The 23,279-nt window shown below is 56.1% G+C and overlaps 3 protein-coding genes across 3 annotated transcripts; all 3 read right to left on the bottom strand.

Moving 5' to 3' along the window:
- Positions 1–510: 510 nt before the first annotated feature.
- On the bottom strand, positions 511–3,458 carry LOC309409826 (protocadherin gamma-B5-like). The gene has a single exon (XM_082006058.1). It carries the CDS (start codon positions 3,440–3,442, stop codon positions 554–556), a length of 2,889 nt encoding a protein of 962 aa, XP_081862184.1. The 5' UTR covers positions 3,443–3,458; the 3' UTR covers positions 511–553.
- Positions 3,459–8,002: 4,544 nt separating this feature from the next.
- Positions 8,003–10,951, bottom strand: LOC309410051 (protocadherin gamma-A12-like; the record flags this gene model as incomplete). Its single annotated transcript, XM_082006368.1, has 1 exon — positions 8,003–10,951. The coding sequence occupies exon 1, from the start codon at positions 10,535–10,537 to the stop codon at positions 8,003–8,005; it is 2,535 nt and encodes an 844-aa protein (XP_081862494.1). The 5' UTR covers positions 10,538–10,951.
- Positions 10,952–18,786: 7,835 nt separating this feature from the next.
- On the bottom strand, positions 18,787–21,835 carry LOC309409833 (protocadherin gamma-B5-like). Its single transcript, XM_082006065.1, has one exon. The coding sequence runs from the start codon at positions 21,349–21,351 to the stop codon at positions 18,874–18,876; it is 2,478 nt and encodes an 825-aa protein (XP_081862191.1). The 5' UTR covers positions 21,352–21,835; the 3' UTR covers positions 18,787–18,873.
- Between the last annotated feature and the right edge of the window lie 1,444 nt (positions 21,836–23,279).

The following is a 23,279-nucleotide window of genomic DNA, read 5'->3' as shown; positions in this document are numbered from 1 at the left end:
TGAAGAACGGCAAACAAGAGGGAACTACCACCCAGGATGGAACAAAAACTGAGCAATAACTGCACAAAGAACTCAGAGAAATAATGCCTCGGAGAAACTAGTCAGCCTCCCTAGTGCTACCAGTTCTGTAGCAGCCTTCAACCACAAAATGTGAGGGCACACAGCAGAGGTGGAGGAACAATCTCCAAATTCTCTGTTCATGGAGCCACAGGCACCAGTCTTTTGGGAGGCCAACAGCAAAACAGCATGAACCAATGGGTTTTGTTCTTCCATCAACCACGTCTAAGTACTTCTCTTTAGGAAAATCAGTCAGGACGGAAAAATCTCCCACACCAAGCATCAACCCCAGTTCATGACCCTGTCGTGTAGAATCAGTGGATCTCATTTTACACTGTATGAACCGGAAAACCCAGAAGTACTGCCGCTACCTGCCTGCTCCGAGTGGAAGGGGATGCCCCGTTCCTTCCTTGGCGGACACACGGGCCGGCACTCCCCATCCGCACCACCAGGGGAAGACCCACCATGGGTAAAAGGGACGGCGGCTGAGAAGGGCTCAAGGAGAACCGACCTGCGGTGCGTCGGCGTCCGGCGGCGGCTCTCCCGCGCCGGCGCTGCTGCTCGGGCTCCGCTTCCCGCAGGGCTCCCCGCCGAGAAGCTCCTCCGCGGGCAGGCTGGGCAGCGGCGGCGGCGGCGGCGGCCAAGCGCCCTCGGCGACGGCGCGGCCCGGCGCCACGCACAGGTTGTAGGAGTAGGGCAAGGTGCCCTCGCAGAAGTCGGCCGGGAAGGCGGCGCCGGCCACGGAGAAGCGCTGCGCGCCCAGGCAGCGCAGGACGGCGGGCGGCCCGGCCCGGCGCACCCGCGCCAGCACGGCCAGCGCCACGCTCAGCAGGAACAGGGCGGAGAGGAGCGCCAGCGCCAGCACCAGGTAGAACTGCAGCTCCGCCGGCGACTCGGCGCCCGCCGCCCGCTCGCTCAGCTCCGGCAGCGCCTCCTGCAAGCTCTCGGCCAGCACCACGTGCAGCGTGGCCGTGGCCGACAGCGCCGGCTGCCCGTGGTCCTTCACCACGGCCACCAGCCGCTGCTTCGCCGCGTCCCGCTCCGACACGGCCCGCGCCGTCCGCACCTCGCCGCTGTGCAGCCCCACGCGGAACAGCGCCGGCTCCGGCGCCTGCACCAGCTCGTACGACAGCCACGCGTTGCGACCCGCGTCCGCGTCCACCGCCACCACCTTGGCCACCAGGTACCCGGCCTCGGCCGAACGCGGCACCACCTCGAACGGGGCCGGGGCTGGGGCCGCGCCCGCCGCTCCCGCGCCCGCCGCTCCCGCGCCCGCCGCCGGCCACAGCACCCGCGGCGCGTTGTCGTTGCGGTCCAGCACGAAGACGCGCACCGTCGCCGTCGAGCTCCGCGCCGGCGCCCCGCCGTCCTGCGCCCGCACCGCCACCGCGAACTCCCGGCACTGCTCGTAGTCGAAGGAGCGCTGCGCGAACACCGCGCCGCTCCGCGCCTCCACCGACACGTACGGCGCCGCGCCCGCGCTGCCGCCCGCCAGCCAGTAGCTCACGCTCCCGTTGGCGCCCGCGTCCGCGTCCCGCGCGCGCACGCGCAGCACCGGCGCGCCCGCCGCGTTGTTCTCCGCCACGTAGGCGCTGTAGGCGGCCTCCTCGAACACCGGCGCGTTGTCGTTCACGTCCGACACCTCCAGCACCAGCGCCGTGCGGCTCGACAGCGCCGGGCTGCCCCGGTCCCTGGCCACCACCGCCACCCGGTGCTCGGGCGCCTGCTCCCGGTCCAGCGCGCTCGTCGTCACCACCTTGTACGAGCCGCCCGACGACGCCACGATCGACAGCGGCGCCTCGCCCGACAGCTCGCACGACACCTGACCGTTCTCCCCGGAGTCCCGGTCCCGCACTTTCACCAGGGCCACCACCGTGCCGGACGGCGCGTCCTCGGCCACCGGGCTCGACACCGACGTCAAAGTCACCTCGGGCGCGTTGTCGTTCACGTCCAGCACCTCCACCTCCACCTCGCAGTGCGCCACAAGACCGCCCCCGTCCCTCGCCTCCACCAGCAGTGTGTAGCCGCGCGTGTCCTCGAAGTCCAGCGCCTCCCGCAGCGTGATCGCCCCGCTCTCCGCCTCCACCGCGAACTTCTGAAGCACCTTGGGCGGCATTTCCCCGAAGCCGTAGGTGATGCGGGCGTTGGTGCCGGCGTCGGCGTCGGAGGCGGAGACGTGCAGCACCGGCGAGCCCGGCGGCGCGTCCTCCCGCAGGCTCGCGCGGTACCGGTCCTGCGCGAACACGGGCGCGTTGTCGTTGGCGTCGGTGACGTTGATGCTGATCTGGGCGGTGCCGCTCCGGGGCGGCTCGCCGCCGTCCAGCGCCGTCAGCACCAGCCGCAGGCTCTGCTCGCTCTCCCGGTCCAGCGCTCGCCGCAGCACCAGCTCCGCGAACTTGCTGCCGTCCTGGCTCTCCTTCACCTCCAGCGCGAAGTAGCCGTTGGCCTCCAGCTCGTAGCCCTGCACCGAGTTGCTGCCCACGTCCGCGTCTTCCGCCATGCCCAAGGCAAAGCGGGCGCCGGGGGGGGTGAACTCGTTGACCTCCAGCTGGAAATGGTCTCGCAGGAAGCGCGGCGCGTTGTCGTTGACGTCCCGGATGACTACCTCGACGTGGAAGACGTTCAGCGGGTTCTGCACCAGCGCCTCGAAGCTGACGGAGCAGGACGCCGACTCGCCGCACATCTCCTCCCGGTCCAGCCTCTCGCTCACGTACAGGTTCCCGCTCTCCCCGCTCACGCCGAAGTATTGCTTCTCCGCGCTGAGCCGCAGCTTGCGTGCCGGCAGCTCCGCCGGGCTCAGCCCCAGGTCCCGCGCCAGCGGCCCCACCAGCGAGCCTCTGCCCAGCTCCTCGGCGATGGCGTAGCGGATCCGCTCCGCCGCCGCCCGGCACCACAAGCACAGCAGCAAAGCGGGCAGCAGCGCTCGCCCGCCTGCTCGCCGGCGGCTCTGCCCCTGCCCCTGCCTGCCCGCCATTCTCGGCAGCGCCCGCCGCGCTCCTCCCTCCTGCCGCTGCCCCCCCTCCCTTCCAGCCGCTCTCCGCAGCGAGCGCAGGGGCCGCCGGAGGGCAGCGATCTCGGCGCCGGCTCGGACGCCGCTGCTCCCCGCGCCGCGCCGCCTCTCGCCGCTGCTGCCCGTGCCGCTGCCGCTCTGGCCGGCGCCGTGCGAGCCAGCAGCCTGCGGGGGAAGGACGCTGCGGCGGCTCCGCCTGCGGCTCCAGCGCCGCTCCGCCTCGGCCAACAGCGGCACCCGGAGGCGCCGCGACGCCACCGCAGCCGCCCATGGCCGAGCTCCCAGGGCACCGGGCTTCTGAACGGTGCTGAGCGCTCTATCACGTATTTTGGTTTCTACTCTCCTTACATGGGACAAATAACAAGAAGGAAACATTCGCGATGTTGGAGCAATCAATGACTAACCGGAACCAGAATGAAGGAAAAGTCATCTCAGTCCCGACATGCCAGACCTGCAAAGGCTTTCATGCATTTCTTCCTTTTGCGTATGTAAGTCTCTGATATTTGATTTTTCTTGCAGGGAGAAGCACAGTTACACGGACAAATATAGCACCCCTATGGTAATGTCTACAGCTCTGTGCTGAGATAGCAGAATAACCTTTACCAGTTGTTTCTGATTGACAGAAGTTCCTTGTTTGCAACTCCATACTTGGGGGGCTGACAATGGGAAAATGCAAAGCTCCGTTTAGTCTTTCATAGAAACACAGAATGGTTTGAGTTGGAAGAGATTTTTAAAGATCATCTGGTCTGCACCTCTGCTATGGGCACGGATATCCTTCACTAGGTCAGGTTGCTCAAAGCCCCGTCTAACCTCACCTTGAGCACTTCCAGTGACAGCACATCCACAACTTCTCCAGGTAACCTGTTCCATTTTCTCACCACCCTCATCATTGACCATTTCTTCCTTATGTCCAACCTAAACATATCCTCTTTCAGTTTACAACCATTGCCCCTTATCCTGTCATGACAGACCCTGATAACAAGTCTTTCTTACAGGTGCCATGTATATACTGAAAAAGTACAGTAAGATCTCCCCAGAGCCTTCTCTTCTCCAGGGAGAGGAATCTCAACCATCTTAGACTTTCTTCAGAGCAGAGGTCTTCCAGCCCTTTGACACTTTTTCTGGCTCTCTTCTGGACAGCTCTAAGAAGTCCATGTCTTATTCCAGTGCTCCAGGTGGGGTCTCCTCAAACCCAGAGAATCCCCTCCCTCGACCTGCTGGCCATGCTACCTGTCACGCAGCCCATGATACAATTGGCTTTCTGGGCAGCAAGTGCACATTGCCAGCTCATGTTCCGTTTGTCACCCACTATTATCCCCACACCCTTCTCCGCAGGGCTGCTCTCAATCCAGTCATGCCCCAGTCTGTCTTGAAATTGGGGATTGCTCCCACCCAGGTGCAAGACCTTGCACTTGGCCTTGTTGAACTTGATTAGGTTAGCAAGGGCCTACTTCTTGGACCTGTCAGCTTCCTTCTGGATGGCATCCCTTCCCTCTAGTGAATCAATGGCACCACTCAGATTGGAGTCTTCTGCAGATTTGCTGAGGGTGCACTCAATCCCGCTGTCTCTGAAGGTACTAAATAGTACTGGTCCCAGTACACACCCTGGAGGGACACGCCACGTTACTGGTTTCCAATTGAGCCATTGACCATAACTCTTTGGATGTGGCTGGCCAGCCAGTTCCTCAACTATCTAGCAGTCCACCTGTCAAACCCATATCTCTCCAATTCAGGGGCCAGCATGTTTTGGAGGACCATGCGGATGACACATTACACACGTTCTCCCACTGAGCCCTAGTCTGTTCATGGAAACCTTGCCTGGGCTGGCTTGCCACTCTGACTTTGAGGACTGCAGCAGAAACAGACGGGTTTGATTGCTTAGGTTGCAGACAAGTGTGCCTCCAGAAGCACATGTATATGTATGGACAGCTTCCTCTTCACAGCTGTGTAACATCAAACTTGTGTATGGGACCTGCCCCTGCATGCAGACAGATGGAACAGATGTGACCTTCCCCATTTGATTGGACACCCTGAGGTCAAGGTGTAGCTCATGACAAGAAGCAAGGCAAGAAGTAGAAACATATAGGAATGGACGGATCAGGTGGAATGATATTTCTTAGGCCAAACACTTTGAGCAGAAGGTACTGAAAGTAGATGTTACCACAACCCTGTGTCTAATGGCGTAATGATGACGAGCAGGGAAATGACCATCTGCTCTTCTATGGCCCCCATGCCAAAAGAGCTTCCCCAAGTCTTCTCACCAGCACATGAACTGGTGAGCTAAAAGAACAGCATGTCTGAGCTAAAAGAACAGCAATCGTCCAACAGAAACTGCAAGAGGCACTAACACACAACACAGGGCTAAACAAAGATATGCCACTTCTTAGCACTATACCTACATACACAGGAAAGCAGGAAGAGAAACAAATCATACAAGGAAGGCAAGGAACCATTAAAAGATGAAGTGTTGTCAGAGAAACTTACCTGGAAGTCTTCTTGGTCTTCACTGTGGGTGTTGTAATTCATCCCCCCGAGCACCTGCAAGTCACTGAGGTCTCAAGCACAAGTGTGACCCTAAAGTCTGCCTCTGGACTACAGAAATAGTCATCAGCTCTCAGCAATGTTTCCTACTGTGTGTCCTGCTTATCTGCATGCAACTATGAAGCCATAAGCGTAAACAACTTAGTACAGGCCTCTTTCTCAAACCAGGCAGTCTTACGATATCTTCAGGTAGCTGAGGGCTTGCCTCAGGGGGAAGCAAGTATTTGCTGCAAAACAATACTCACAGTCTCAAATACAAAAGAAATATCCAGACACAGGGAAAATGAACCACAGCCTCCCAGGAAACAAAGGCCTGAAAGAAAATCTAATTACATCTGGGAAGAAACTCTACATCACAATGTTGCAGTGAAATATAGATGCATAAAGGAGGTTTCACACAAGAATTATGAGCCTTTCTACCCAATCATCATCATTCTACGTGCACATCTCTTGTGCAAATACTTTATGCTTGGAGGACTCTCATCGCCTTTCAGGACAGGGAAACCAGCATCACAGCATGAATGGCACAGGCCTTGGCACCAGGCATGAAATCAAACCATTGCTCAGCAAAAACCACGCTGACCTGCCTATTTTCCTTGTTTGAAGACAGCCTCTCTCCTCCCTTGCTCTGCATTCACAGCCTTTAGTTGCAACACAGACAATATCCAACATTTTGGCTATGTCTTAGCCACAGGTGAAAGAACGTTTCACTTAGTGACCTTTTAGGGAAAGAGAGGTCTGTCAAAGTCTTCATCTTGGCAGCTGAACACCTTCAAGGTACAGATGGAAACTGCTTCCCCAGCCCAACAATTCTAAGAGACCTTTCAATGATTTAAGGGTTACCAGCCACAGTGAGGCCCAGCTTTAAACCTGGACAACAAACAAGGCAAGGATGGGAAACAGATGGAAGTGAAGGAATCATAGCTTCACGTTTCAGACTAGGTCAGCCATAGTAGATCCACAAGAGGAGTATCTAGTTGGAAAAAAGGACACGGGAGGATCACACAGCAATTAACACCAAAGACGATAGCCACAGTTCATCAAGTAATTTATTTGGACAGTAAAATTGGGAAAATGCATGGAACCACAACTGTGGGCCTCATATAGCAACTAGGACAAACTGACACTTTAAACCCACCTTTTAGTCCTTTCAAATCATACCACAGCAAACATTTTCACCTGCCCTGTCTCTGTACAGGCAGAACTCGTCACCCTGCCCCAATTCCACACAACAGGAAAGCTGCCTCTGCAGGCATATGGACAGGCACCACTGACAGAAATGTTATGCGCACAACCTCTCACAGTCCCAGTACTGCAACAGTGATGCCTGCAAAGGGATTTTTCTGCTCGTGCCATAGAATTTGAAGAAACATGAAAGGTTCTGAAGGCCATAAGCAATATGCAGCTCAATTAAGTAATATTTGATATTGGACTTCTCGCCATGTGTATGTGGCAAGCTGAAGCATTTCTTTCAGTGATATTTTAAGGAAACACATTTACAAAATGCTTTCTCTTTCCAACTGTGAAGATGAAAGGCACCTACAGGACTGTGGATAAACCTAACAGATGTGATCTTCCACACTATCAGAGAAAAATGCCCACCTTAAGCTCATCATAAGGATCAACAGAAGCAGTTAACACATGCAGAATGGAAGGGATCATAGCACACTCTTCATGAGAATGGCATTCTACATAACCTTGGTTGGCTCCTCCCAAACTCCCACCCTGTCATTTCTCATAAATACATAATTAAGCTGTTAGTTATGCAGTGACAACAACCTGCAAACACACAGGAAGAATCTCCCAGGGCTCCCAACACAGCGGCAATAACATGGCTTCTAGCCAAACCTCTTTGGGAAGAAAAAACTCACGGTGCATGATACAGCAGGTGGACACAGAAGAGGGAAAAGAGCAAACTGCATCTCTCGGGTTATTCAGCAGCCTCACATGCACAGCTCCCACGACTCTCCTTTCCGACCCCTCACAACTTACACTGTGTGCATTGACCCTCATAGTTTACAAGACCATGTCACCAAAAGACGAGCTGCCCAGACAAAATATCTGTAATGATATCCCCACAATCAGGCCATGTACATTTACCAGGAAGGAGAGGTGCATTGTTCTGTCACCTTTTAAAGCTCAGAAATGTTAAACATGCAATTGCACCGCTTCTACTGCGAGTACATCTAGTTCAACTCTCCTCCCACCACCACAGACAGCAACGAACTCTAAGATAGCCTCAGCTCTCCTGCCTGCCACACCCGCCATAAGGCTGAGGAAAAACCCAGCAAATGCCGGAAACGAGCAACAGCCAATACCCGAAACCCAGCAAGTACCCAAATACGCCGGAGGCCCGCGCACACGGGGTCTCTGCGCAGGAAGCTGTGCCTCGCCCTACCGGCATGCGCAGAGGAAAGGCAGCGGAAGGGTCAAGCGTCCCGAGAGGCAGGAGAGGCAAGGCGGGAGGGTCTCGCCGGAGGAACTCACCGGGGCAGCGGCGGGGTCCGCGCGGGGGGCGCCGGCAGGCTCCTCCCCGAGCAGCGGCGCGGGCTCGTCGGGCGGCGGCCGGGCCGGGAGGGTGTCGCAGCAGCTGGCGCCCGACAAGCGGAGCTGGCTCTTGCGCGAGTCGGCGGTGAGCGACACCTCGTGCGAGTAGGAGTGCAGGAAGGCGCGGACGCCGTCGATGCCCACGAAGTGCGAGGCCGGCACGCCGCGCAAGGCGCCGCTGCCCGCCGCCAGCAGCTGCGAGCGGCGCCAGCGCCGCAGGCGCAGCGCCAGCAGCAGCAGCAGGAAGGCGAGGAAGAGGCAGGACACGGCCGCCACGGCCACCACCAGCCAGCGCGTCAGGCTGCCGGCCGGCTCGCCCGGCGCCGCCGCCGCCGCGCTGCCCAGCTCCGACAGCAGCTCGGCCACGCTCTCGGCCAGCACCACCGTCAGCGTGGCCGTGGCCGACAGCGCCGGCCGCCCGTGGTCCTTCACCACCACCACCAGGCTCTGCCGCGCCGCGTCGCGGGCCAGCGGGAAGCGCGCCGTGCGCACCTCGCCGCTGTGCAGCCCCACGCGGAACAGCCCCGGCTCCGTCGCCTTGGCCAGCTCGTACGACAGCCACGCGTTCTGCCCCGCGTCCGCGTCCACCGCCACCACCTTGGCCACCAGCGCCCCGGGCTCCGCCGAGCGCGGCGCCAGCTCCACGCCCGCCCAGACCGCGCCCGCGCCCGTCCCCGAGGCCGGCGGCGGGTACAGCACCTGCGGCGCGTTGTCGTTCTCGTCCACGATCACGAGCCGCACCGACACGTTGCTGCTCAGCGCCGGCGCGCCGCCGTCCTCCGCCCGCACCCACAGCCCCAGCTCGCGCACCTCCTCGTAGTCGAAGGAGCGCAGCGCGTACAGCGCGCCCGTCTCCGCCTGCACCGACACGTAGGACGAGAGCGGCGCGCCCCGCACCCGCCCCTCCGACAGCCGGTACCGCACGTGCGCGTTCTGCCCCCAGTCCGCGTCGGCCGCCCGCACCGTCAGCACCAGCGCGCCCGCCGCGTTGTTCTCGGGCAGCCGGGCGCTGTAGCGCGCCTCCGCGAACACCGGCGCGTTGTCGTTCACGTCCAGCACGCGCAGCGCCAGCACCGCGCTGCTGCGCAGCGCCGGCGACCCGCCGTCCGCCGCCCGCACCGTCACGTTGTACTCCGCCACCTCCTCCCGGTCCAGCTCGCTCGCCGTCACCACGCGGTAGTAGCTGCCCTGCGAGCTCTGCAGCCGGAACGGGACGCCGCCGTCCAGGGAGCACCGCACCTCGCCGTTCGCCCCCGAGTCCCGGTCCTGCACGTGCAGCAGGGCCACCACCGTCCCCGGCGGGGCGTCCTCCGAGATCGCGCTCAGCGCCGACCGCACCGAAATCTCGGGCGCGTTGTCGTTGACGTCTGTCACCGTGATCGCGACTTTCGCCGTGTCGAAAAGGCCGCCGCCGTCAAGTCCCTGCACCTCCAGTTCGTATGAGTCGCCTTCCTCGAAGTCCAGGCTCCGCACCAGCGCGATCGCTCCCGTCTCGGCATCCAGATCGAATATATGGAATGCCGCGTCCTTCGTCTTCTTCCAGGAGTATTTGACGTTCCCGTTCATCCCCTCGTCGGCGTCGGTGGCCGTGACGGTGAGGAGGGCGGAGCCCACGGGCACGTCCTCGGGCACACGCAGCGTGTACTCCGCCTGGCCGAACACGGGCGCGTTGTCGTTCGCGTCCAGCACCGCCACGCGGATCCGCGCCGTGCCCGTCCGCGCCGGCTCTCCGCCGTCGCTCGCTCGCAGCACCAGCTCGTGAAACGCCGCCGCCTCCCGGTCCAGCGCCTTCGCCAGCACCAGCTCGGGGCGCTGATCCCCGCCGGGGCCCGCCTGCACGGCCAGCGAGAAGTGCTCGTCGCCGCTCAGCTCGTAGCTCTGCAGCGAATTCGGCCCCGAGTCCGGGTCGTTAGCCTCGGCCAGGGGAAACCGCCACCCCGGGGCTGTCGTCTCGCTCATTGTCAGCTCCGTTTCTGCCTCTTGGAAGCCGGGCGCGTTGTCGTTAATGTCTTTGATCTCCACTTCGATTTCGTAGACCTGCATTTCCCCCTCCACTATCACCTCACAGCGCAGCACGCATTTCTCCACCAGCCGGCACAGCTGCTCTCTGTCTATCCTCTCCACCGTCACTAAGTGTCCCGTCTTGCCGTGCAGGGCGAAATACTGCGTCCTACCTTCGGAAACGACGCGGACGCCGCGGTCGCGGACCGCCGGCAGCTCCAGCTCCAGGTCCTTGGCCACGTCGCCCACGAACGAGCCCTTCGGCATCTCCTCGGGAACCGAGTAGCGCAGCTGCCCCCACGCCGCCTCCCACGCCGCCAGCAGCACGCACCACAGCAGGGCTCGCTCCCGCCGGCCCCAGCGCCTCCCCGCCGCGCACATCGCCGCCGCGGACACGCCGGCCCCGCACCACCGCCGGCAGCTGCCCGCCCGGCCGACTCCCGCTTCGGCTCCCGCTCCCGGGCGCGGCCGCCGGCCCCTCCGCCTCGCTGCAGCGCGGCTCCGCACCGCGGGGACGCTCGCAGAGCGCCCGCCCGCCGAGCCAGCGAGCGAGCGAGCGAGCGAGCCGGGCCGCAGCGGGCGGGGCTGCCTGCAGCGCTCCGGCCTTCCTCTCGCTCCTCCTCGGTCAACAGCGGCGCCCGCAGCCTCCTCCCGGCACTGCAGGCACCGAGCGCTGCCCAGCGCTGCCCGCCCTGCCTTTTCCACGGGCAGCTCGCGGGGACGGCACCGTCGACACGGAGGCAGCCGTTCCCGCCCGGCGCGGATCTCCCGCCTCGGCGTTTCCCCAGCCCAGCTCTTCGTTCATTCTCCAGGCGATCAGGACCGGGAGGAAGTCAGAGGCCTCCCGTGGGCGTGTGCCGGCAAAATGTCTTTGTAATGCTGATATAATCCAGATAGAAAGTTCTCTGAATATGATGAGAACTGCATTCTGCAAATCAATATTGCCACATTACTTCCCCACATCCCGACCGACAGCAGAAAGTAGAAATGAAGATCCTCCCTCAAATGGAGACTGGTGATCTCCTGCATTGGCTTTTCTCTAACTCATGCTTTTCTTTCACCATACAAAATGATCTTCCTTTCATGATCCTTCCTTTCCATCAATGTGATCAAAAGGAGGAAGGCAGAGGCCTCCCTTAGGCATGGTATTTCTTCTGCGTGGGGAAAATGTCTTTGTAATGCTAATACAGATAGAAAGTTCTCTGAATGTGACACATAGAATATTATGCGTTCTATTCCGTTAGTCCACGAGTAGAATCTCTGTCCCGACCTGCACAGCTTTGGTAGCAGTCGCACTTTAACATCGTTTCCTTTACCCTTTCTTCAGACTACAAGAGCCTCATCCTGGATCACCACCAGCCACATTACTTTCCCAAACCCCGACTAATTGCACAAGGCAGCAATGAAGTTCTGCCCGCAAAAGGAGTCCTCCTCAGGGACTGTCCTTTACTCTTGACTCTGTTACTTTCCACCTGCACTTCAGAGCCTGATCTCAATCAGTCTCCATTTCTCCCCCTTCTCCAACAGCCACCTTGAACGGAATTTTTTTTGAGAGCCGTACACTACACTAAGTGCTTACCCTTAGGCCCTAGTGCTCCATTCCTGAGTAACTCTGCAGCAGGGAGTGATGCAGATGCACTTTCTGTTCAAGGGTCTCTCAGAACAGCGAGCACACCCTTAGCCTTAAATGCTATCAAGCAGGACAAAGTACAAGTTTGCAGAAAACAGGGATAGAAAAAGCAGATTTTCTTTTTTTGGATCCCGTTCTACATCTATCTGTAGGAAAGACAGATGAGGAACAGCAAACAAGAGGGAATTGTCACCCAGGATGGAACAAAAAAGGAGCAACAAGTGCACAAAGAAAATAAAGAGATCATGTTCGGACAAAATTAACTATTCCCACTAATGCTGACACTTGTGCTACCAGTTCTGCAGCAGCCTTCCACCAAGAGATGCACACCGCAGAGGTGGAGGAACAATCTGTAACTTCTCCATTCATGATGTCACACATACTTTCGTTTGGGAGGCCAACACCAAAACAGCATTAATCAACACATTTTTGTTCAGGTGTCAACCAGCTCCAAAATACATTGCTTTGGGAAAAAGTGATCAGGAAGGAAAAATCCCATACATGAAGCATCAACCACATTTCCCAACCCTGTCATGTAAACTCAGCAGATCTCATTCTACACAGTAAGTATCCACGTTCACCGTTAAAAACTCATACCGTTTTAGAGAACGCACACTTCATAGAAAAAATTCTTCATCTGAAGCTGAACAAAGAATTGCCTCCAGAATGAACAATCGTGACACATCAACATCCAGCATCAGCAGAGCTCGTTCTAAGAGCAACGGTGGGAATGGTCAGTCCCAGCACCCCACAACACAGGCACAGCCCTTCACTCTTGATGTTGTTGCTTTTCACCTGCACATCGGAGCCTGATCTCAGTCAGCCTCCACTTCTCCCCCTGCTCCAACCATCACTGCAGCAACTCAGCAGCAGGCAGCAATGGATGTGCTCTCTCTGTTGGGGAGGTCATTACCAAAAACACCACCCCAAACTCTTCACGTGAAATACAAAACTTTGGGAAAAGGGGATACAAAAAGCAAACACGCTTAGAAATACAAAACTTGACTGCTGATTTTTTTTTTTCAAAACACATTCCATGGCTTAACCTGTGTGGAAAAAGACAGGTCAGGAACAGTACAAAAAGAGGGAACAAAAAAAGAGAAACAACTGCACAAAGAACTCAGAGAAATAATGCCTTGGAGAAACTGGTCAGCCTCACTAGTGCTACCAGTTCTACAGTAGCCTCCCACCAAAAAGATGGGAGGGCACACGGCAGAAGCAGGGGAACAATCTGTACCTTCTCCATTCTTGGAGCCAGATGCACATTTCCTTAGGGAGGCCAATAGCGAAACAGCATTAACCAATGGGGTTTTGTTCAGCCATCAGCCAGGTTCAGGTACATCACCGGGAAAATTGATCAAGACGGAAAAATCTACCATACTAAGCATCAACCCCATTTTCCGACCCTGTCGTGTACAATCAGTAGATCTCAATTTGCATGGTACGTATCCCCCTTCACCATTACTAACACACAGCACAATTTTGGCAGACAAAACTCAGCTGAAGCTGAATGTGTGATGAACCAAACCAAGAGGTTCACCACACCTGTACCATTTTGTCCAGCACAAGCTGAACAGCAAGAACCTCCCACTCAGCCTATTCATGTTTGAATAGCTGGTACACGGACAGCAAAAGCAAACAGGCTCTGAAATATAAAAGGTGAGATTCTCCACTCCCTGGAGAACCGAAGGTATCAGGCTCATTGACCAAAGCAGCAGAAAGCTTGCTTTAAATACTTCAGTTCATACGGAACACAGTTTAAATGAACTACTCCACCACCACTGACTGAGATTAGACAGTTAAAGGCTGAAGCAGGTGCAGTCAAACAACTGAAATGCAGAATCTAAACCTTTGTGCCTGTACCCATTTGGTGGCCCACACTAGAAAAATGGCAGGATTGCAGCCATATGACTCATTTGCTGCAAATATGTCCATTTGCTGCAAATATTTCTACTGAGCCTATTTTCCCGATATTCATCTCTTTTCAACAGTATTTGTGAACTGGACGAGAGGAATTGGATTGCATTGAAATTTTAGTACATCTGAAGACTCAGCTAATACTGGAAAAGGAAAGTTGAATCAGCGGGTCTCATTCTATGTAGAAACATAGAAAGGCTCCACGTTCACCATTAAAGTGGGAAATAACTGTACAAAGAACTTGGAAAAAATCATGCCTGGATAAAATTTATCTGTCCCATTAACGCTGCCATTTCTGCAGCAGCCTCCCTGCAAAAGACAAGTAGGCACTTGGTGGAAGAGGGGAACATTCACTAGGAAGGATCAACCTGTAACCTCACTATTCATGGAGCCTCAGACACCCTTCCTTTGGGAAACAGCATTAACCAACAGTTTGGCATCCAGCTATCAACCAGGTGCAAGTACATCACTTTGGGGAAAAACATTATCAGGAAGGAAAATTCTCCATCACCAAGTGTCCACCACATTTTTCCCACTCAGTCATGCAGAAGTTTTAACGTACCGTCTTCACTGTTACTAACCCATGGAAGAGTTATAGTCAAAGCCTCTCAGCTGAGCCTGAACCTGGCATCACCAGTGAAACCAGAAATGCTGCTGCTACCTGCCTGCTCTGAGTGGAAAGGGATGCCCTGTTCCTTCCTTCGTGGAGACATGGGCCAGCACTGCCCATCTGCACCACCTGGGGAAGACCCACCACAGGGAACCATGACGCACCAAAACAAGAGGTTCACCACACCTGTACTTGTCTTGGTTTCAGCCAGGATAGAGCTGGTTTTCTTCGCAGAAGCTAGCTGAGGATATGTTTTGGATTTGGGATGAGAAAATGCTGATAAGGTGCTGATGTTTTGAGTCGTTGCTAAGTAGTCAAGGACAGTCCAGCTTCTCATGCTGGCCTGCTAACAAGAAGGCTGGGGGTGCACAGGAAGCCAGGAGGGGACACAGCCAGGAGCTGACCGAGGCTCAAACCCAAAGAGATATTCCCTACCATACATCGTCATGCCCGGTACATAAACTGGAGTTAGCCAGGGGGTGGAAATATCTGCTTGGGGATGGGCTATTGACCACCGGGTGGTGAGCAATTGCTGTATTTGGCATCACTTGTTCTTGTACATTCCTTTGTCAGTATCATTATTTTTGTTATCATTGTTGTTTCTTTCTCCCTTGCTGTCCTATTAAACTGATTTATCTCAACCCACGAGTTTTTCCCCAGTTCTCTCCTCTATACCGCTCAGGGAGGGGGGAGTGAGCAAGCAGCTGTGTGGTGCTTAGTTGCCAGCTGGGGCTAAACCACAACAGTACTGTACCATTTTATGAAAGCAGGAGCTGAATGGCAAAAACCTCCCACTCAGCCTACGTGAGTGACAGCTGATGAGGACAAAAGCACAGTCCCCACCACGGAGCTTTGTAGCAGTCATGCTTGAATGACTGAGACATGGATAACAAAAGCAAACAAGCTCTGAAACAGAGACCATAAGATTCACACACACCCCGACGGAGAAACAGAGGTTTCAGGCTCATTGACCAAAGTAGCAGGAACTTTGCTTTAAACAGCTCGGTTCATAGGGAACACAGTCTAAATGAACTACTATACCACCACTGACTGAGATGAGACATTTAAAGGCTGAAGGAGGTGGGGTCAACTAATTGAAATGGAGAATAAAACCTCCCTAAGCCTGTCTGGCTCCCAGGTAGGTGGGGTTGCTCAGACACCTGCCATGGGCTCAGGGATTTCTCCCTAAAAGACCTTCCTTGCAACTTGTTCATAAAGTATTCATCTAATTCTTGAGTCTTCATGTTGGTAGGACAACTTTTCGAGAAAATATTCTAGGAAGTCATGAGAAGACAAGTACAGCTGCACACCATGAACGATGCAGAACTGTTTTACATGTGCAAAAGGACTTTATTCAAGTGCCTACTTGCTGCCATTTTGCGTATCTCTCTGTTGCTTTAGACATGTTCTCAGGATGCGTATAGCCTCTCCTGGCAAAACAGGCAGACACAGCAAGTAGTGCAAAAAGCGACCATAAATGTAACTTCTCCCGTTATGGATCCACATGCACCTTTCCTTTGGGAAACAGCATTAACCAACAGTTTGGCATCCAGCTGTCAACCAGATGCAAATATATCAGTTTGGGGAAAAAAGTTATGAGGAAGGAAAGATCTCCAACAACAAGCATCCAACACATTTTCCCAATTCCATCATGCAGAAACCTTAATTTACTGCCTTCGACATTCCTAGCTCAAACAAGAATCGTAGTCAAAGCCTCTCAGTTGAGCCTGGAACTGTGTCCACTGGAGAACCCAGAAGTGCCATCGCTACCTGCCTGCTCTGAGTGGAAGGGGATGCCCCGTTCCTTCCTTCATGAAGACATGGACCAGCACTGCCCATCTGCACACCTGTGGAAGACATTGGAGGAAAGAGGATGGCAGATGGCTCTCCCAGGGGAGCGCTGCTGCTTGGGCTCCGCTTCCCCAGGGCTCTCTGCTGAGAAGGACTCAAGTGCATCGCTTTAATAAAAAATCAGGAAAGAAAAATCCCAAACATCGAGCATCAACCCCATGTCACAACCCTGTCATGGAGAATCAGCAGATCTCATTCTCTGCAGTAAGGATCCATGTTCACTGTTAATAACTCACACTGTTTTAGAGAATGCACATTCCATAGATAAAATGCTGCAGTTGAAGATGAACCAAGGCTGATGAACCCAAAATTGAGGCCGCAATCAACAAATGCAAAACATTGATGTCCAGCATCAGCAGAGCTCATTACATCTGAGAGGAGCAGTGGGAATGGTGAGCCCCAGCACCCCGCAACACAGGGATGACCCTTCACTCTTGACTTTGTTACTTTTCACCTGCACATTGGAGCCTGCCCTCCATCACCCTCTGTTTCTCCCCCTTCTCCAACTTCCCAAACACTTTGCAATTTTTGGTTATAACCTTAGACTCTGCAGTAATTCAGCAGCATGCAGCAATGGACAAGCACACTCTTTGCGGAGAGGCTGTTACCAAAAAAAAACCCAAACCCCAAAGCAAAACTACAGCACAAAGCAAACTCTTCACATTAAACAAAGTACAACCCTTCGGGAAAAGGGGATACAAAAAGCAAACATGCTCTGATATGCAAAACTCATATTTTTTCCTATTTTGAGATCCCATTCTACAGCTCTGTAGAAAAAGACAGATCAGGAACAGTAAAAAAAGAGTGAACAAAAAATGAAAAACTATAACTTCCCCACTCATGGAGCCACAGGCACCTGTCCTTGGGGAGGCCAACATCAAAACAGCATTAACCAACGGGTTTTTGTTCAGCCGTTAACCAGGGCTAAGTATATCACTTCAGGAAAATCAATCAGGAGGAAAAATCTCCAACACCAAGTATCAACACCCTTTCCCCACCCCATCATGTAGAATCAGTGGATCTCATTTTACACAGTACAGATCCACCTTCACCTTTACTAACACACACCACTGAAGACAGCACAGGTTTGGTAGACAAAACTTCTCAGCTGAAGCTGAACATATGACAAACCAAAACAAGAGTTTTTACCGTACCATTTTATCCAGCACAAGCTGAGTGGCAAGAACCTCCCACTCAACCTACACGAGTGACAGCTGATGAGGCAGGAAAGGCTGGTTCACACGTGCCAAAAATGTGGCGCTACAGGATGATTTCACTGGGTCATAGAAACACAGATTGGCGCTAATCACCACAGCAGAGCAACAGCCCAATCCTGCCAGCAAGGGGTTATGAAAGGCTCAGAGACAGGACTCTAGAACAAAGCAGCAATGAAGAACCTCCCTCAGACAGACAATGGGGATCTCCTGCATTCGCTTTCCTCTAAGCCATTCTTCTCTAAGCTGATGCCCGAGATTTCTACCACAGGAGGAAAATGAATTGCTAATGGCGATATATGTAAAGTAAAACATTTTTTTGTAATATGACGTGCAGAATATTACGAGCCTTATCCCATTTGTCCAAAAGCACAGTCCCCACCACGGATCCTTGTAGCTGTCATGGTTGAATGAATAGTACACGGACAGCAAAAGCAAACAGGCTCTGAAATATAAAAGGTGAGATTCTCCACTCCCTGGAGAACCGGAGGTATCAGGCTCATTGACCAAAGCAGCAGGAGCTTTTCCTTAAATACTTCAGTTCATACGGAACACAGTTTAAATCAATTACTCCACCATCACTGACTGAGATTAGACATTTAAAGGCTGAAGAAGGTACGGTTAAACAACTGAAATGCAGAATCTAAACCTTTGCACCTGTACCCATTCAGTGGCGCACACTAGAAAAATGGCAGGATTACAGCCATACTACTGAAATTATTTGCTGCAATTTTTTCCATTTGCTCCAAATATTTCTACTGCACCTATTTTCCCAATATTTGTCTCCTCACAACAGTATTTGCGAACTGGACAAGAGGAACTGAATTACGCTAAAATGTTAGTACATCTGAAGACACAGCTAGTACTGGAAAAGGAAAGTTGAATCAGTGGGTCTCATTCCACACAGTAAGGATCCACGCTCACCATTAAAATGCAAAATAACTGTAGAAAGAACTTGGAAAAAATAATGCCTGGATAAAATTTATCTGTCCCATAATGCAGCCGTTTCTGGAACAGCCTTCCTACAAAAAACAAGCAGGCACTCAGTGGAAAAGGGGAACATTTACCAAGAAGGATCAACCTGTAACCTCACTATTCGTGGAGCCCCAGACACTCTTCCTTTGGGAAACACCATTAACCAACAGTTTGGCATCCAACTATCGACCAGGTCCAAGTACATCACTTTGGAGAAAAACATTAAGAGGAAGGAAAGATCTCCAACACCCAGCGTCCACCATATTTTTCCCATTCCGTCATGCAGAAGCGTTAACGTACCCCCTTGGCAGTAACTCAAACGTGAGTTGTAGTCATAGCCTCTCACCTGAGCCTGAACCTGAGAGAACCGGAAAACCCAGAAGTACCTCCGCTACCTACCTGCTCCGAGTGGAAGGGGATGCCCCGTTCCTTCCTTGGCGGACACACGGGCCGGCACTCCCCATCCGCACCACCCGGGGAAGACCCACCGTGGGTAAAAGGGACGGCGGCTGAGAAGGGCTCAAGGAGAACCGACCTGCGGTGCGTCGGCGTCCGGCGGCGGCTCTCCCGCGCCGGCGCTGCTGCTCGGGCTCCGCTTCCCGCAGGGCTCCCCGCCGAGAAGCTCCTCCGCGGGCAGGCTGGGCAGCGGCGGCGGCGGCGGCGGCCAAGCGCCCTCGGCGACGGCGCGGCCCGGCGCCACGCACAGGTTGTAGGAGTAGGGCAAGGTGCCCTCGCAGAAGTCGGCCGGGAAGGCGGCGCCGGCCACGGAGAAGCGCTGCGCGCCCAGGCAGCGCAGGACGGCGGGCGGCCCGGCCCGGCGCACCCGCGCCAGCACGGCCAGCGCCACGCTCAGCAGGAACAGGGCGGAGAGGAGCGCCAGCGCCAGCACCAGGTAGAACTGCAGCTCCGCCGGCGACTCGGCGCCCGCCGCCCGCTCGCTCAGCTCCGGCAGCGCCTCCTGCAAGCTCTCGGCCAGCACCACGTGCAGCGTGGCCGTGGCCGACAGCGCCGGCTGCCCGTGGTCCTTCACCACGGCCACCAGCCGCTGCTTCGCCGCGTCCCGCTCCGACACGGCCCGCGCCGTCCGCACCTCGCCGCTGTGCAGCCCCACGCGGAACAGCGCCGGCTCCGGCGCCTGCACCAGCTCGTACGACAGCCACGCGTTGCGACCCGCGTCCGCGTCCACCGCCACCACCTTGGCCACCAGGTACCCGGCCTCGGCCGAACGCGGCACCACCTCGAACGGGGCCGGGGCTGGGGCCGCGCCCGCCGCTCCCGCGCCCGCCGCTCCCGCGCCCGCCGCCGGCCACAGCACCCGCGGCGCGTTGTCGTTGCGGTCCAGCACGAAGACGCGCACCGTCGCCGTCGAGCTCCGCGCCGGCGCCCCGCCGTCCTGCGCCCGCACCGCCACCGCGAACTCCCGGCACTGCTCGTAGTCGAAGGAGCGCTGCGCGAACACCGCGCCGCTCCGCGCCTCCACCGACACGTACGGCGCCGCGCCCGCGCTGCCGCCCGCCAGCCAGTAGCTCACGCTCCCGTTGGCGCCCGCGTCCGCGTCCCGCGCGCGCACGCGCAGCACCGGCGCGCCCGCCGCGTTGTTCTCCGCCACGTAGGCGCTGTAGGCGGCCTCCTCGAACACCGGCGCGTTGTCGTTCACGTCCGACACCTCCAGCACCAGCGCCGTGCGGCTCGACAGCGCCGGGCTGCCCCGGTCCCTGGCCACCACCGCCACCCGGTGCTCGGGCGCCTGCTCCCGGTCCAGCGCGCTCGTCGTCACCACCTTGTACGAGCCGCCCGACGACGCCACGATCGACAGCGGCGCCTCGCCCGACAGCTCGCACGACACCTGACCGTTCTCCCCGGAGTCCCGGTCCCACACTTTCACCAGGGCCACCACCGTGCCGGACGGCGCGTCTTCGGCCACCGGGCTCGACACCGACAGCATCGTGATCTCGGGCGTGTTGTCGTTCTCGTCGCTGATGTCTACGTGCACCTTGCAGTGAGCCGTGAGCCCGCCTCCGTCCCTCGCCTCCAGGCCGAAGCTGTATTTGCTCTGCTCCTCGAAATCGAGGGGCCTCGCCGTCCTCACCTCGCCGCTCTCGCCGGCAATACTGAACAAGGCGCGGACGCCCTCCGGGACGTTGCCGAAGGAGTAGGAAACTCGCCCGTTGGAGCCCGCGTCCGCGTCCGTGGCTCGCACCCGCAGCACCAGCGACCCCGCCGGAAGATTCTCCCGCACTCGCGCCTCGTACACGCTTTTGCTGAACACGGGCGCGTTGTCGTTGGCGTCCGACACGTTGACACGAACCTGCACAGTCCCGGACCTCACGGGGTCCCCGCCGTCCAGCGCCGTCAGCACCAGCTGAAAGGAGCTCTGCTTCTCCCGGTCCAGCGCTTTCTCCAGCACTAATTCAGGCTGCTTGCTTCCATCCGGGCTCTCCTTTATGGCCAGAGTGAAGGACGGGTCGCTGGTGAGCTGGTAAGTCAGCAGCGAGTTGCTGCCCACGTCCGCGTCTCGAGCCGCCTCCAGCGGAAAACGGGCACCAGGAAGCGTCAACTCGTTGATCTCGAGGTCGAGAGCAGCCTTGCTGAAGGCGGGCGCGTTGTCGTTGACGTCCCGGATGGCCACCTCGATGTGGAAGACGTTCAGCGGGTTCTGCACCAGCGCCTCGAAGCTGACGGAGCAGGACGCCGACTCGCCGCACATCTCCTCCCGGTCCAGCCTCTCGCTCACGTACAGGTTCCCGCTCTCCCCGCTCACGCCGAAGTATTGCTTCTCCGCGCTGAGCCGCAGCTTGCGTGCCGGCAGCTCCGCCGGGCTCAGCCCCAGGTCCCGCGCCAGCGGCCCCACCAGCGAGCCTCTGCCCAGCTCCTCGGCGATGGCGTAGCGGATCCGCTCCGCCGCCGCCCGGCACCACAAGCACAGCAGCAAAGCGGGCAGCAGCGCTCGCCCGCCTGCTCGCCGGCGGCTCTGCCCCTGCTCCTGCCTGCCCGCCATTCTCGGCAGCGCCCGCCGCGCTCCTCCCTCCTGCCGCTGCCCCCCCTCCCTTCCAGCCGCTCTCCGCAGCGAGCGCAGGGGCCGCCGGAGGGCAGCGATCTCGGCGCCGGCTCGGACGCCGCTGCTCCCCGCGCCGCGCCGCCTCTCGCCGCTGCTGCCCGTGCCGCTGCCGCTCTGGCCGGCGCCGTGCGAGCCAGCAGTCTGCGGGGGCAGGACGCTGCGGCGGCTTGCGGCTTCGGCTCCAGCGCCGCTCCGCCTCGGCCAACAGCGGCACCCGGAGGCGCCGCGACGCCACCGCAGCCGCCCATGGCTGCGCTCTCAGGGGACCGGGCTTCTGAGCGGTGCTGAGCGCCGCCGCCCAGCCGGGGGTCCCTCTCCGGTGGGGATCAGGGAACTGAAAGGCAATTCCATATCAGCAGGAACAGAAATGGTTACAGAGCAACAGCGGTCTCACACCTAAAAGCGTTTCTGTAGCTGCAGTATACTTTTAAAGTAGTGTTACACTTTGCCAAGGACTTCTACACCTTGTGGTCCGGGTTGGCATGAAATCTAAAAAGCATAGGCGTGTGCCAGAGCAATAAAGACGTTCCTTCATGCACGGTCAGTGAATCGAAGGGAAAACGTGAAAGAGGGATTGCTCAGACACTTTACAGGTTATGCGTATCGCTCGTACTTGAGGTATGGTTTCTCCAGCACCCATGAGAAAACGGAATCCAGGTTCAAAACATTGTGCAGAGTCAGAAGCAGAAGGAAGGTTTTCACTTCCATGGCCGTTAAGGCACATCAGTTTTGGTAAAGCTCTGTGCGTGGTTGCAAGGGAAAGAGAGGCAGAAGGAAATACTGGAAGATCCAGCCGCTGCTCATTCTCATTTTCTATCCTCACTATCTCATTTCATTCCAAACCTGCAAATGCTTCCATCTTTTGCTCATGTTTAATCTTTCTGGGTGAATTTCATTTTACTCTGAAATGCTATGGTTCGATTCCGATTTAGAACCACAATTAACATTGATGGAGAAATGTGAAGCCTATAGGTAGTGCACTTGTACTCAGACTCCACTTGGAGTAAGCAACATATAGGACTGTTTGCAAGTGTTCTCCACAAGTTCCTTTGTATAAAGCAGAAGCTCAAATCTCTCAGTTATTTCTGATTCTTTATAAACAAATCCAAAAGCTCCAACTGGCCCCACTGAGGGAAATATTGGTGGTTGAAGTAAGTATTTGCTGCAAAAGAACACTCACAGTCTCAAATGCAAAAGCCCTGACCAGAAACGCGCAAAATGAACCACAACATTCTGGGAAAGATAGGCCTGAAGGAGAGTCTAATTACACCTAGGAAGAAACTCTACACTGCAATGTTCCAGAGACGTATAATTTGGACTAAGCAGGTTTCCCCACAGGAATTATAAGCTGGTCTTACCCATGCATCATCCTTCCAAATGCAGAGTTATTGTACAAATGCTCTATTACCAGACAACTACCATTGTCTTTCAGGACAGGGAAACCAGCATCACAGCATGAATGGCACAGGCCTTGGCACCAGGCATGAAATCAAACCATTGCTCAGGAAAAGCCACACTGACCCACCTATTTTCCTAGTTTGAAGCCAGCCTCTCACCCTCCTTGCTCTGCATTCACAGCCTTTAGTTGCAACACAGACAAAATCCAATATTTTGGTCATGTATCAGCCACAGGCAAAAGAGTGACTACAATGCAATTCAGTGACATTTTAAGGAAACGGAGCTCTGCCAAAATCTTTGTCTTGGCAGCTGAACACCTTCAAGGTACAGATGGAAACTGCTTCCCCAGCCCAACAATTCTAAGAGACTTTTCAATGTTTTAAGGGTTACCAGCCACAGTGAGGCCCAGCTTTAAACCTGGACAACAAACAAGGCAAGAATCAGAAAACTACGGAAGTGAAGGAACCATA

This window comes from Phaethon aethereus (assembly GCF_964289735.1).
Source record: "Phaethon aethereus genome assembly, chromosome: 14".
NCBI lineage: Eukaryota > Metazoa > Chordata > Aves > Phaethontiformes > Phaethontidae > Phaethon > Phaethon aethereus.
Note: the sequence above shows the minus strand (reverse complement) of the source record. Positions and strands in the feature narration are given on the sequence as shown.

Excerpts from the sequence above, each read along its gene's own strand:
- LOC309409826 (XM_082006058.1), bottom strand. The coding sequence starts at position 3,442 with ATGTTTCCTTCTTGTTATTTGTCCCATGTAAGGAGAGTAGAAACCAAA.
- LOC309409833 (XM_082006065.1), bottom strand. The coding sequence starts at position 21,351 with ATGGCGGGCAGGCAGGAGCAGGGGCAGAGCCGCCGGCGAGCAGGCGGG.